Source organism: Oppia nitens, unplaced genomic scaffold (genome assembly GCF_028296485.1).
Source record: "Oppia nitens isolate AA-2021 unplaced genomic scaffold, nextdenovo-longstitch-racon4-pilon3 scaffold6_pilon_pilon_pilon, whole genome shotgun sequence".
Lineage (NCBI taxonomy): Eukaryota > Metazoa > Arthropoda > Arachnida > Sarcoptiformes > Oppiidae > Oppia > Oppia nitens.
Window position 1 is genome coordinate 7,229,865 of NW_026533250.1, and position 12,893 is coordinate 7,242,757.

Genomic DNA, 12,893 nt, shown 5'->3' on the forward strand with positions numbered 1-12,893 from the left:
ACAAACACTTGAGTCATACAAACATTGATTTATTGTTTTTGATTGATATTAGAGTAAAAGCATTGATTGATTTAGTAATCAATTTGTTTGATCCAATCGGCGATAATCTGATCCAAATAACAACAAAACGATGACTTGTTTTGTGTATATCTCCGGCCAACGTATGGACGGACAGAGTCGTGAACTACGAGAGATGTATTTATCGCAACTGATGACAGATGTTATCATTGAATGCATCGATGGCTCAGTGATGGCACACAAACTGGTATTGTCTTCACTATCGCAACGATTGTATCAATTGTTGTCAAAGTGGTCGACCAGTCAGTTGATTGTCATTATACTAATGGATACCAAAGTCGATGACATGAAATCCATTGTCGATTGTGTTTACTTTGGCCACCAATTGGTTGATATTAAACGTGTCAATCAATTACAACAAATTGCTAATACATTTGGTCTACAATTGAAGACAGAAATGATCGCTGAAGAGTCACTTGATTTTAATCTAATAGAAAGTGATAATAATAAGAGTCGTTTGAAAGACAAACTAATTGAACCAATGGATCAGCAAATAGGTGTTTAAGACTATTTTTTAAGACTAATTGAATATTGAATATAACCATTCGTTTCCAATTGTTTAGATCAACTAAAAGAAGTAGCCATCGATTTGTCATTAAGTTGTCAGTCGACCAATAAAATTGATAACAAAAACAACTCAATGAAGACAATTGAGTCGATTGTGGCCAACGATCGGCCAATTGTGACCATCAGTCAGCTTATTGGACCCAAAAGACGCCGAAAGCGATCCTATAAATAAAGTCATCGATAAAACAGCAAATCATTTAAATACAAAAAAAATATTTAATTATATATATAAATATATTTATATTTATATTTAATATTTAATTTATTGTCAATATATTTTCAGTTATTTAGTATTTAAAAATATATATAAAAAAAATTATAACTTTTATAGATATGATCGACTGTTTAGTGTATTTTGAATGATTGATTAAAAACAATTCATTTATATATTTTTTTAAAATGAATTGATCGCTATTTTAAATATTAATAATTATGCAAACATTTAAAACTTTAAATAAAATTTTTGTTAATTATATTCATATATTTTTTGTTTGTTTGTTTAGTATTTATTATTAAATATTATTATAATTATTTAAAATAAGTTTCATTAAGTATTTTTGCTAATTTTGTTAACATATTATGTCTATATGAACGAGGGTTGTGAAAAATACAGGGTTTTTGTAATTTGAATTTTATTCGTATAATACAATGTATAATACAATGTATAATACAATTTTTTTTAAAGTTAGCTTTATTTAGTATTAAAAAAAACATTGATTTTATATAAGCAAAAAATAATACCTTTTTGTATAATAAATATAGCTTTAATAATTATTTTCCCAACACTTTAATAACTATTAATTGAATAATATTTATAAGTTAAACGATTTATATTTTATTAATTTATTTTTTAAATATATAATACAAATGAAAAGTAAAATAAATTAAGAGTATTAAAAAAATCGAAATTAAAAAAAATTGTATTAAATCTATATTTATTATACAACAAGTATTTTTTGTGTTTTAATTATTATTTTTTAAAAATACTAAATAACAGTAATTTTTAAAAAATGTATTATACATTGTATTATACATTGTATTAGTCTCTGTCAACCCTATTGTAAACCAAATATTATATTTAGATTTTGTTTTTTTTGTTCGAACACTAAAAAAATCAAATCAAGTGTTTAGCAGTAAAACCAACACTTGAGTCATACAAACATTGATTTATTGTTTTTGATTGACATTCGATTAAAAGCATTGAGTGATTGATTGAGTAATCAATTTGTTTGATCCAATCGGCGATAATCTGATCCAAATAACAACAACAAAAACGATGACTTGTTTTGTGTATATCTCCGGCCAACGTATGGACGGACAGAGTCGTGAACTACGAGAGATGTATTTATCGCAACTGATGACAGATGTTATCATTGAATGCATCGATGGCTCAGTGATGGCACACAAACTGGTATTGTCTTCACTATCGCAACGATTGTATCAATTGTTGTCAAAGTGGTCGACCAGTCAGTTGATTGTCATTATACTAATGGATACCAAAGTCGATGACATGAAATCCATTGTCGATTGTGTTTACTTTGGCCACCAATTGGTTGATATTAAACGTGTCAATCAATTACAACAAATTGCTAATACATTTGGTCTACAATTGAAGACAGAAGAAGTCGCTGAAGAATCGCTCAATTTTTCTCGTCAATTGATTCAATACGACATCAATGGTCTCATGCGTTATCATTCTGTTAACAACAACAACAACAACAGTCTCATAGCGAGTGATAGAAAGCGTCGTTTGAAAGACAAACCAATTGAACCAATGGATCTATCAATAGGTGATTACTGTATTTCTAAAACTTATTGTTGAATCTTATAATCAAACAAACAAACCATTCATTCATTTATTTCGATTGTTTAGATCAACTACAAGAACTACCCATCAATTTGTCATTAAGTTCAACAAACGATAAAACTAATAACGAGGACAACATAATGAAGACAATTGAGTCGATTGTGGCCAATGGTCCGTCAATTGCGGCCATCAGTCAGCCTATTGGACGCAAAAGACGCCGAAAGCAATCCTATCCGAAAACAGTTGTTAACAAAAACAAAGAAAAATCTATGGTCGCGAGTAAGCATTTGAATGTCTCCTCAAACGCATCCAATACTACAAAACAGCCCGAAGACTCTGTTGAATTATTGACCACAAATAATGCAATTATCACTCCAACACATAATCAATCATTAAATGTTCTCAAAGAAGTTGCCAGTATGTCATTTGGTACTTATTTGTCACCACAGATACAGCCATCGATGGAACCAATTGTATTCGATGTAAACATGGATTCAGTGAACGATAACAACAATTCACAAAATATGGACAAAGAAGTGGTGGACAATCAAATCTCAAAGGAAAATATAATATCCACTACTACTCAGTTGCCATCAAAAGCGATAAACGATAATACAATTGAATGTTCGCCGATTGGTTGCGGACTTGCAGTTGCAGTCGTCGGTAACAACAATAGTTGTCCCGTTTGTTTAATACAGTTAACCGATTCAAAAGAGTTGATTAGTCACTTGAATGCCGAACACAAGACCAACGGCCGATTCAAGTGTTTCAACTGCGGTAAAGAACAGAAGTACGCAAAGACATTGATTAAACACTCCACTAATTGTCGACAACAACTACAACAACAAAATCCCTCACAAAAGAAAACTAACTAATAATTTCATTCCTCATCAGTGATCATCACTTTTTAAAGAAAACAAAATAAAAAACATACGGTTTGTTTTATATGTTTTTGATTTATACAATATATATATATATATATTGATATATAAAAAGTTTATATTTCATTACATATTTACCGGTAAATGTTTTTTTTGTGTGCATTTCATTTCATTATTATTTTTTATTTCATAATTACATATTTTTTTGTATTAGTTTGTATTTAGTTTTCATTATTTATCTTTTTTTTAAATAACTAAAAAAATAATATTTATAATTTATTTCAATTTTTTTTGTGTGCGACTAAAAAAATTAATATATTTCTGTTATATTAGTTACTAATTAATTAGTTGCAATTTTGTACTTAATTATTATTATTATTATTTTAATTTTTTAAGTATACTTACGGTAATTAATATACAGGTTTTTTTTCATTATTATTATTAATTTTAATTATTTTAAATGTTTAAACTTTAAACTCCTTAAGGGCTTAATGATTGTCTACTAATTGATTAAAACAAATAATATAATGCTTTTCTATTATTACATACCAGTGCTCTTGAGTTAATAATTTTAACTAAATTATTGATTTGTTGTCTTAAGATTTTTTTTTTGGCCAATTATTTGCCACAAATGTGTCACAACAGATGCCACTTATAGTTTTATATGTAGTTTTCAGTATATTTTTATTTGACACTTGAAATCTGTTTTTTAATACATTTTATTTTATTACATACAATAACTAATTTTATGTCTAATTTTGTTGTTGTTGAATAAATTTAATTTAACACAATTTTTTCCAATTTGTATACATTGATTGTAAAAATTAAATATTTGTTATATTACTTAAAGGCTATTATTTAAAATATAGACTTTCTATTAATAATATTTTTTTATTTAATAATTTTTTAATTAAAAAAAAATATTTGTAATCTCTTATTATATGACTTTTATTTATTAAATAGTAGTTAATCTTTTGGTTGACCTAACTATTAGGTAAATGTTAGTATCACTGTTAAGCTAAACACTTGTATGATCTGTTGATACTATAATATAAATGTATGGGTTATATGTGTCATACCAGTGGTCAGCACTGGATGAGCTGTATTTTATTGATGATATTTTTGTGTGCATTAAAATCATTTGAAAATTGGATTCAATGATAGAGTAAAACTCTAAATATAATGTATTATTATTATTATTATTATTGTTATTATAAATAAATGAAGATTTATATTGCAACACATTTCGAGGCAAACTATAGCTGCGATTAGTTAGTTTGAGGCAAACAATCGATGCGCGTATATATCTATATAATTGGCATTTGTGTGAACACATATACACACATACACTCACACACACATACACTCACACACACATACACTCACACACACATACACACTCATACACACACACACATACACTCACTATACACACACACACACTATACACACACACACACACTACGGATTCGCAACAGTTGTGGACACTTACCTGAATCGATAATATCGACTGACTTGCACTTAGATGTAGAGCACATATATACACAACTTGCCAGTGATGTGAACATCTCAATGAAGAGCACACACACACACACACACACACTAACACACATACAATGAGATTGCAATAAGTTATAGACAACACAACAACAACACGTTGATTATGCAATGGTATAGTAGTATAGTTGAGTATATCAGAGAGTTTTAATGATATTTGTCATATGGTTATAGTTTTGTAACTATTTAATGACAATTAAAATGTATATAAAAGTTGCTTTTCGATGACTTAAGTCAACAATTTTGGTGCAAATTGCTTGCAAAAGCAATTGTAGTCCACATATAACAGTATATATATGTGTGTATTGAAGAGATGAAGTGCTTTTAAATGGCATTATTATATAGATTTACGAAACTGAATGATAGGAGTAATACCGGAGTCTTTACATTCATAGTGACCCGTACTGTGACCAGAGATGTCCACCGAGACGCCACCACCAAAGACTTCGCTTACGGCTATCACCGATGGGCGCTGTCCTTCACCCGAAGCAATGATAAAGTGCTCGGCGTTTATCTTATATTAAGAAATCCGTCACCAAATACCAAATGTTTGGCCGATTATACGCTAACTCTACTAAATAGAGAACATTTCAGCAAAAACGAGTCGTTTGCCCAAAAACAGGCCCTCTTTACTGTTGAACAGCCAGCACAGGTATGCACACATACATACATACATACACACACACACACATAATTATTATTAATTAATTTAACACATGTTAACCAATTTGCTAATCTAATTAATTTGTAATAAATTAACTTTTTATATATCCTTATATACTATTATTAATGTTAATTAATTAATTTTTTTTGGTTCATATTTAAAGCCATACGGTATGATGTTTTACATGTAATTTTCATGTTATATATAATTGAGTTTTATTTTTGGTGTCAATTATAAAATTTATGGTACACTTGTACTATGTGTGTATATATATATAATTTATATATCAGTATTTTGTTATCAAATTTAAAATAACATTTGATTTAATAAATGACATTTGCATTAACAATGTTGTCAATATTAGTAGTTAGTTGTGTGTGTTTTATTGAATCAACTAATGTTTTTTGTTTAATGAATCAAATAATAATAATAATAATAATAATAGTCTAATTCACTAAATTATTGCTTATACACTGTGTATATACTCTCTATAAATATTGAATAAGTCAAGCAAACATATAGTTTTAATGTTATAGCACTTTATTTTATATCATTTTGACAGATATTTATATAATATAGAATTTATATATATATATATATATATATACAGTATATATTGAATATAGATATTTTTTGTGCATTATTATCATTAAGTTTATTGAAATTGTTTTTTGTATAATATGAATTTCGATACATAGTTTTATTTAAAAAATAAAAATAAAACGATATTAGTTACTATTAATGTTTGTAATCTTGAAGAAATGTATTAATGTATACTTATGCTGTAATATATATATATATATATATAATAAATATACTATTTATTTAATGTTTAAGTAATAGGCAATTATGATTTATTGCTAATCATTATAGTTTAATATATATATCTATATATCTATATAGCGGCACATTTGATGTACTTTAATGATATTTTAGTTGTGTTAAATGTTATAAATATTTGCTTATTTGAATAGACGCCTATTTTTATATATAATGATGATTTAAATAATTAAACACACATAATATTGAACTCCCAAAAAATATTATGTGGACATTAAGCTTAAAATAACGTAGTTTTCAACAACAAAATAAAAAAAATAAATTGTATGTTATTTATCACACAACTAATTGTATAACAACAGGACTATAACACCTTAACATGTATTTCCATAGATTTTACTGATAATAATATCAGAAAGATTTGCTTTTTATTCATTATTATCGATCTATTTTAGTTAACATATACTTTATATTTTTTTAATGATATATTTTATCTATAGTATACAACAATATATATTGCGCTTTATATATATATATATATTGGGTATACTTTATATTATAATTTTATTAAACATAATTCAAGTATGACTAATATTATTTTTATTTGAATAATTAAATATCATATCTTATTATATACACTATCATAAAAATATATTATTTATAATAAAATCGAGTATTGAAATTCATATAATAATATAATCTAATATTGTATAGTTATAGTTATTTTTAATTATATATATTTCTAAGTAATATATATATATATATATATATATATATAATGAATATTAAAATAATTCTATAAATTTATAGATTTGTAGATTTGATTGCAATAAAATACATTATACATAGTATAGTATTATTTTTATTATTATTATTGAGTATAAATAAACACTACATATTATGAATCTAATATGAATTAAATAAATTTACGGTATATGTAATATAGTATTATTATTATTATAAATATACTGTGGTTTATATATTATAGTATTATTGTATATTTGAATATAACTTTATATATATATAAAAATCTACATTAGAACTGTTAACCGCATCGTTAAATTGGATGATAAAAAAAGATTTATAATAATTAAAATTGTTAATAATATGAATATTATGTATAGTATTGAATAGTTTAGGGTTTTTTTTAATATGTTTTGCTTGAATTGATTGACTGAATAAAACTAATATAATGGATGTCTAGGCTTAGAAAACTCTAATAGCATCTATGAGTTGCTTTGAAAACCATTTGGAAACAGTCATACAATCATTGATGAAATTGAGAGACTCCTCGACACATCCAATCTGTTGCCATAACTACATACTGCTATCACTTTGCATACATCAAATGTGTTTAGGGATTTACCCAACAAAAATAAGATAGAGAGATGATTTCCATTTCTATTGACATCCCATATTACATCCCATTCCCAACATATTAATACCCATTTTGATATGTGTTTGACACTATGTGACAATCATTTTATAGAGAGAGAGATAATCAACGCTAGCTTTCAATGCATTTTCAATGTTATTTATATGATCCGAAAAATAATTCATCTCATTTTTTAAATATCATTATCCAACTAAACATTAACAATATATATCATAGACTAATAACATTAAATAAATAAATTAAAAAAAAATATTGTATAATTAGAATCATTGTGTTATATATATATATGAAATTATAATTAAATTTTTCTATACTAATTCAAATTTGAATAATTAATTTTTTCGGTTAAATTTAATTAAAATATTTTAATTATTTAGATTAGAGTTTAATAATAATAATAATATGTTTCATAGTAATTTAAATGATCAAATAAAATTATGTTAGAAATAAAATTTGTATTTAATTATAAATTAATGAATTAATTTTTTGTTGTAATGATTACAAAAAAACTGCTACATTATTATATACTGAACTGTATTTATCATTAGTCAAAGTATTGTATATATATTCAAAGATAATTGAATTTAAGACACAAATGAATTGATTTGCATTACAAATGGGTATTTAAGACTTTATATTCACAATTGAATTAAATTTAAATGATTTTTTTTCACTAAATGACTTGTATTTAAAAAATTATTTGATACACACTGTACGTCACAGAAAATAAAATAGTAATTTTGAAAGAAAATATAAAATTACAGTTATATTGTATAAACTGTAATATTATAAATGCCATTTAATGGCTAAAATGCTTTTAATAAAACTTAGTCATATATATATATACACACACACTCACACACACTATATGTATATATTTAATGTTATTTCTAAATTAAAAGTTTATGTAAATAACATATCCATTAGATGCATATGTATTTCAATACAATTAAGTTGTCATATGTTGTTTTGCTGTTGTAAAATAAAAGTTATATTTATATATATATATAACTATAATTTATAGCTTTTTACGTTTTTATTATATAGATTATCATGTATTTTGATACAGTATATATACTTTATATATAAAATACTATGTATGTATTTCATACACATATTTCTATGATATATGTATACTGTAGTTGTAAATATTATAGTAAATATGTTTAGTTTTGCACAAAATATAGTACACAATAAGTTTATCTTTTTATATCATATATTAAATATATTTATACAGAATATACAGAATATACAGAATTTAGTGTACAATATGTTGTACGACACGTACTTCACTTGAATTTTGCATTACATACACAAAGATCTCATAATATTTTTTTTATTATTGATTTTTTAGTTTATTTTTCATCTCTTCAAATGTTTGCCCAAAAAAAAGTTGTTGATTTCATTCATTCATTTTTTGTTATTAAACTAATAAATTTCCGGAAGGCATACACAATAATAATATTTCTAATGCCATAAAAAATTATATATTTAATATATATATATATAAAAATTAGTAGTATTAATAATATTTATGACATTTACATTGATTTCCGATATATTTTTTTAATAAACAAATAAAATATTGATAAAATAAAATTTTTGAATTTTTTAAACAACAAACAAACAAAAATATTTTATTTAACACATCATATTTCATTTATTATAAATTTGATTGATAACTAACAATGCGATACTTTGTTTAATGTTTTTATTTTATTTAATAAAAACAAATATTTACTATAAAACTTAATCTATTTGAACAAAATTTGATATAATTTATAAATTATTATAATATAGTGTAAATAATTAATAATAATAATAATATGAATATATTATAAGAATAATATAATTAATAATAATACTGTATTATCGTTAGCACTTATACAGTATAGAATTATATACAATATACAGTTTATAGTTAAATAATTGTTTTTAGTAAATATGAAACTCATTAATTAATTAAAATAAAATAATAAAAAATATTTTATATAACTATATTATTTTTATTATGTAAATATGTTTAAAATTAAACTAATTATTCTAATATTATTAAAAAAAATATGATTAATTAGCTGATAAAACGGATCAATAATTAACGAAACTTTTAACATTAAAATACTGTAATTACTTTCAATAATGCCTATACATTAATGAAGCATAAAATTTGATAATAATATTAATTTATAGATAAGTCGTAAACTATAGTGTATTTTGCACTAAAATATAGTTTTTATATTTAAAAAATAAAAATTAAATGACACTCTTATCATATGATAATATTTAATTATATTAATGTTTTATATATACTCTATCTCTCTCTCTCTCTATATATATATATATATAGGGTGTAAGCAAATGGATGCTGTTATCAGAGATCGTTAGCCGTAAGTTTGGTGACGAAACCGCAGAGTTTTTGCTTGAGTTGTCTTTAGGCAACATTATGACAGTCTATGAGACAGACATTCAGATAACAGGCGGCGTTCAGACAAAAGCAGCCAAACTGGAGACACCGTACTTCACATTTGGATCGTTTGATTGGAATATATCTATTATCAACCAATTATATTCAACTACTGGTGCCAACAATGATTTAGACCAACAACAACAACACCACCAACACATACAACAATACATTGCCATTGTATACCTGAGCCGATTGACTGGCTTTGAGCATCCCTGTAGAGTACAGTATCGATGCATCCTTGGCGATGGCAAATACAAAGAAGATTCCGGTATTTTGGATCAGATATCAGACGTTGGCGGAAGAATACGTGGCTTTCAATTAAGGGGACATTCGTTTCAAGACTTATCAAAACCTCATGGATTTGTTCGCATATATCTCGAACTGTTCTGTTGTAATGCCATCAGTGAAGCCAAAGTTCCTGTCATTAGAAACCCTTCGCCGACTATCAACTGCTATGACCGCAACAAACAGGTATACAATATATACATAAACACACAAATATATATATATATATTTATTATTTAATACATACTGTACATATATAAATAAAAACACACACACACACACACACATATATATATATATATATATATATATATACATTTAATTCATACACACATAAACAAACATTATGTACTGTACATACATAAACACACGCACACACAATAGCTAATGTTAATATAATACAGTGCTTTTTATAAAAAAAAAGTAAAAATATTTTATGCAAAATGAATTTGAAAAATATTTACGTAATAAATTTATTATATATTTATTTAGTATTAGGAGGTATTTATTATTTGTTTTATTTTTATTTTCTGTTTTGTATTTTCAATATAATAGTATATAGAGTACTATAAAATTATAGATAATTTACGTAATTTTATAGAATTGCAGTATTTATTCATTGTATTAAGATTTTGTTAAAATTTTGAAACAGTCTTATTATTTCTGATATATACTCTCTGGTAATATGAATTGATTATATAATATATATATATTTATTGTATATATATATATAATGTGTGGTTATTTTTTGTTGGTAGGGTTGGTGTATAGAGACTGATATGGAAGGAGAGCACATGCGTCTGAAGTTGTTTTTCATGGATTTGCATTCAGTTCCTCGCAATCATCTGCGATATATCTCATGGATTGCTTATGTAGTTACAAGAGATCCATTGAATGGTGTCCGCGAAAGTATTGTCGTAACAAATCCGCCGCACAGTAACTATTATATACAGGACGGCATCGATATGGGAACTATTATGGAAACAGATATTATATCACAACAGGTTTTTTACATTTACACAAGTTTTACATATATTTTTTTAAAGTCTTTTAGTTTAGTTTAAAAAAATAAATAAAATTTTTCTAATATACAACCATTATATGATATGATATCTTACAACCAAAAAATATTTAAAAAAAAACAGATAAGAGATTCACCAAAAGTATATCTTGAAATGGAAGGCCAGCTGACTGTCCATATTGAATGGTGTGACTCAATGATGCTGTTTAACCACATTTATCATAAATACGATGACCTCTCGCGTATCCATTGCCAACAAATGCGGTCAGTAATGATGATAATGAAATAAATGACATAAGCATACTATATATTAAACATTATATATATATATTAATTTGTATTAAACACATTGTGACCCAATAGTTTAGACCCCTAAAATCAGACCATACATTAGCTGATCACTAATTATTTTGCTTAATTAATACCAAAATAAATACAGTATGTATAATATATACAGTATTTATATATTGATGCATACATTTTTACATATTTTAGTAGCTATGATAACAAAATATTCTGATATATTCAAATTACTATTAATTTGAATGCATCAAAAAAAATAATTGTATCAAAGCTATTAAAAAACATTTATCAATTGAAATATACAGTATATTAATTGTTTGTATTTAATATGTGTGTTAATAGACGTGAGATAACAGCTCTGACATCCGAAAACTATAGTCTTGAGCGTCAATTATTAAGCTATCAGAAGAGCATATCCTATGCTAGTACTTCATCGTCGGTGGCCTCACCATCGCAAAGGGGGACAACAACCAGTTTATTGGGTCAAAGGGCAAAGTCGGACGACTTTTTGCACGATTCTGTACAATATGTGAGTAATCATCACAAGAGCTCATCTCAACAACAACAACAACATCATCATCACTATCATCATCAAAGTGCTGCTGCTATACAACCGACACCATCACTACCACATCATAGACAATATGAATCGGATAGACATTCACTGCATTCAATGACCAGTGATGCTCACAGTAGTAGTTGTTTTCTTTATATTACTTTCCAATATAATACATATATACCTAATCCTCTACTAATACTTTATATATTTCTATTTTTTTCAAACAGATTATTGAAACGTTTGCACAAATATTATTATTATTATTATTATTGCCACAAACATCAGCACAAATTATTAATCAATATATATTAATATAATATAATATAATATCACTATTTGCTGAATACATCCGATATATTGTATTTAATACATACACAGATGACAGATATAGCGCACATTGATTTCTATTAAAAATATTATCAATCAATTTATTATATTATATTCAAAGTGTTTTTTTCTCGCTCTCTCACCATTGGTTTACATGATTTATATTACTGATAGTAAAATAAATCAAATTAATATTTACTA

General features: G+C 25.2%; 3 protein-coding genes across 5 annotated transcripts; all 3 read left to right on the forward strand.

The window, feature by feature from the left end:
* LOC128962560 (zinc finger protein chinmo-like) lies at positions 1-830 on the forward strand. The gene is made up of 2 exons (XM_054308944.1): positions 1-575; positions 642-830. Exons 1-2 carry the CDS (start codon positions 131-133, stop codon positions 815-817), a joined length of 621 nt encoding a protein of 206 aa, XP_054164919.1. The 5' UTR covers positions 1-130; the 3' UTR covers positions 818-830.
* Positions 831-1,767: 937 nt separating this feature from the next.
* Positions 1,768-5,318, forward strand: LOC128962052 (uncharacterized). 2 transcript variants are annotated; one of them, XR_008484635.1, is made up of 3 exons: positions 1,768-2,435; positions 2,519-3,387; positions 5,286-5,318. XR_008484635.1 is itself a non-coding variant. In XM_054308375.1 (2 exons), the coding sequence occupies exons 1-2, from the start codon at positions 1,922-1,924 to the stop codon at positions 3,325-3,327; spliced, it is 1,323 nt and encodes a 440-aa protein (XP_054164350.1). In that variant the 5' UTR covers positions 1,768-1,921; the 3' UTR covers positions 3,328-3,389. The 2 variants fall into 2 exon arrangements, 1 of the variants encoding a protein (XP_054164350.1); XM_054308375.1 differs by lacking the exon at positions 5,286-5,318 and having other exon boundaries at positions 2,519-3,389.
* On the forward strand, positions 5,160-12,653 carry LOC128962050 (uncharacterized). Of its 2 annotated transcripts, none has more exons than XM_054308374.1 (6): positions 5,160-5,542; positions 10,078-10,668; positions 11,241-11,486; positions 11,628-11,767; positions 12,149-12,498; positions 12,593-12,653. In XM_054308374.1, exons 1-6 carry the CDS (start codon positions 5,219-5,221, stop codon positions 12,598-12,600), a joined length of 1,659 nt encoding a protein of 552 aa, XP_054164349.1. In that variant the 5' UTR covers positions 5,160-5,218; the 3' UTR covers positions 12,601-12,653. The 2 variants fall into 2 exon arrangements, with proteins under 2 accessions (XP_054164349.1, XP_054164348.1); XM_054308373.1 differs by having other exon boundaries at positions 12,149-12,501; positions 12,593-12,642.
* Positions 12,654-12,893: the final 240 nt, after the last annotated feature.

Bases quoted from the DNA above. Each gene is read 5' to 3' on its own strand.
- LOC128962052 (XM_054308375.1), top strand. From the start codon at position 1,922: ATGACTTGTTTTGTGTATATCTCCGGCCAACGTATGGACGGACAGAGT. The intron at 2,436-2,518 runs GTGATTACTGTA...TCGATTGTTTAG, and splicing joins ACCAATGGATCTATCAATAG to ATCAACTACAAGAACTACCC.
- LOC128962050 (XM_054308373.1), top strand. From the start codon at position 5,219: ATGGCATTATTATATAGATTTACGAAACTGAATGATAGGAGTAATACC. The intron at 5,543-10,077 runs GTATGCACACAT...ATATATATATAG, and splicing joins CTGTTGAACAGCCAGCACAG to GGTGTAAGCAAATGGATGCT. The intron at 11,768-12,148 runs GTCAGTAATGAT...GTGTGTTAATAG, and splicing joins ATCCATTGCCAACAAATGCG to ACGTGAGATAACAGCTCTGA.
- LOC128962560 (XM_054308944.1), top strand. From the start codon at position 131: ATGACTTGTTTTGTGTATATCTCCGGCCAACGTATGGACGGACAGAGT. The intron at 576-641 runs GTGTTTAAGACT...CCAATTGTTTAG, and splicing joins ACCAATGGATCAGCAAATAG to ATCAACTAAAAGAAGTAGCC.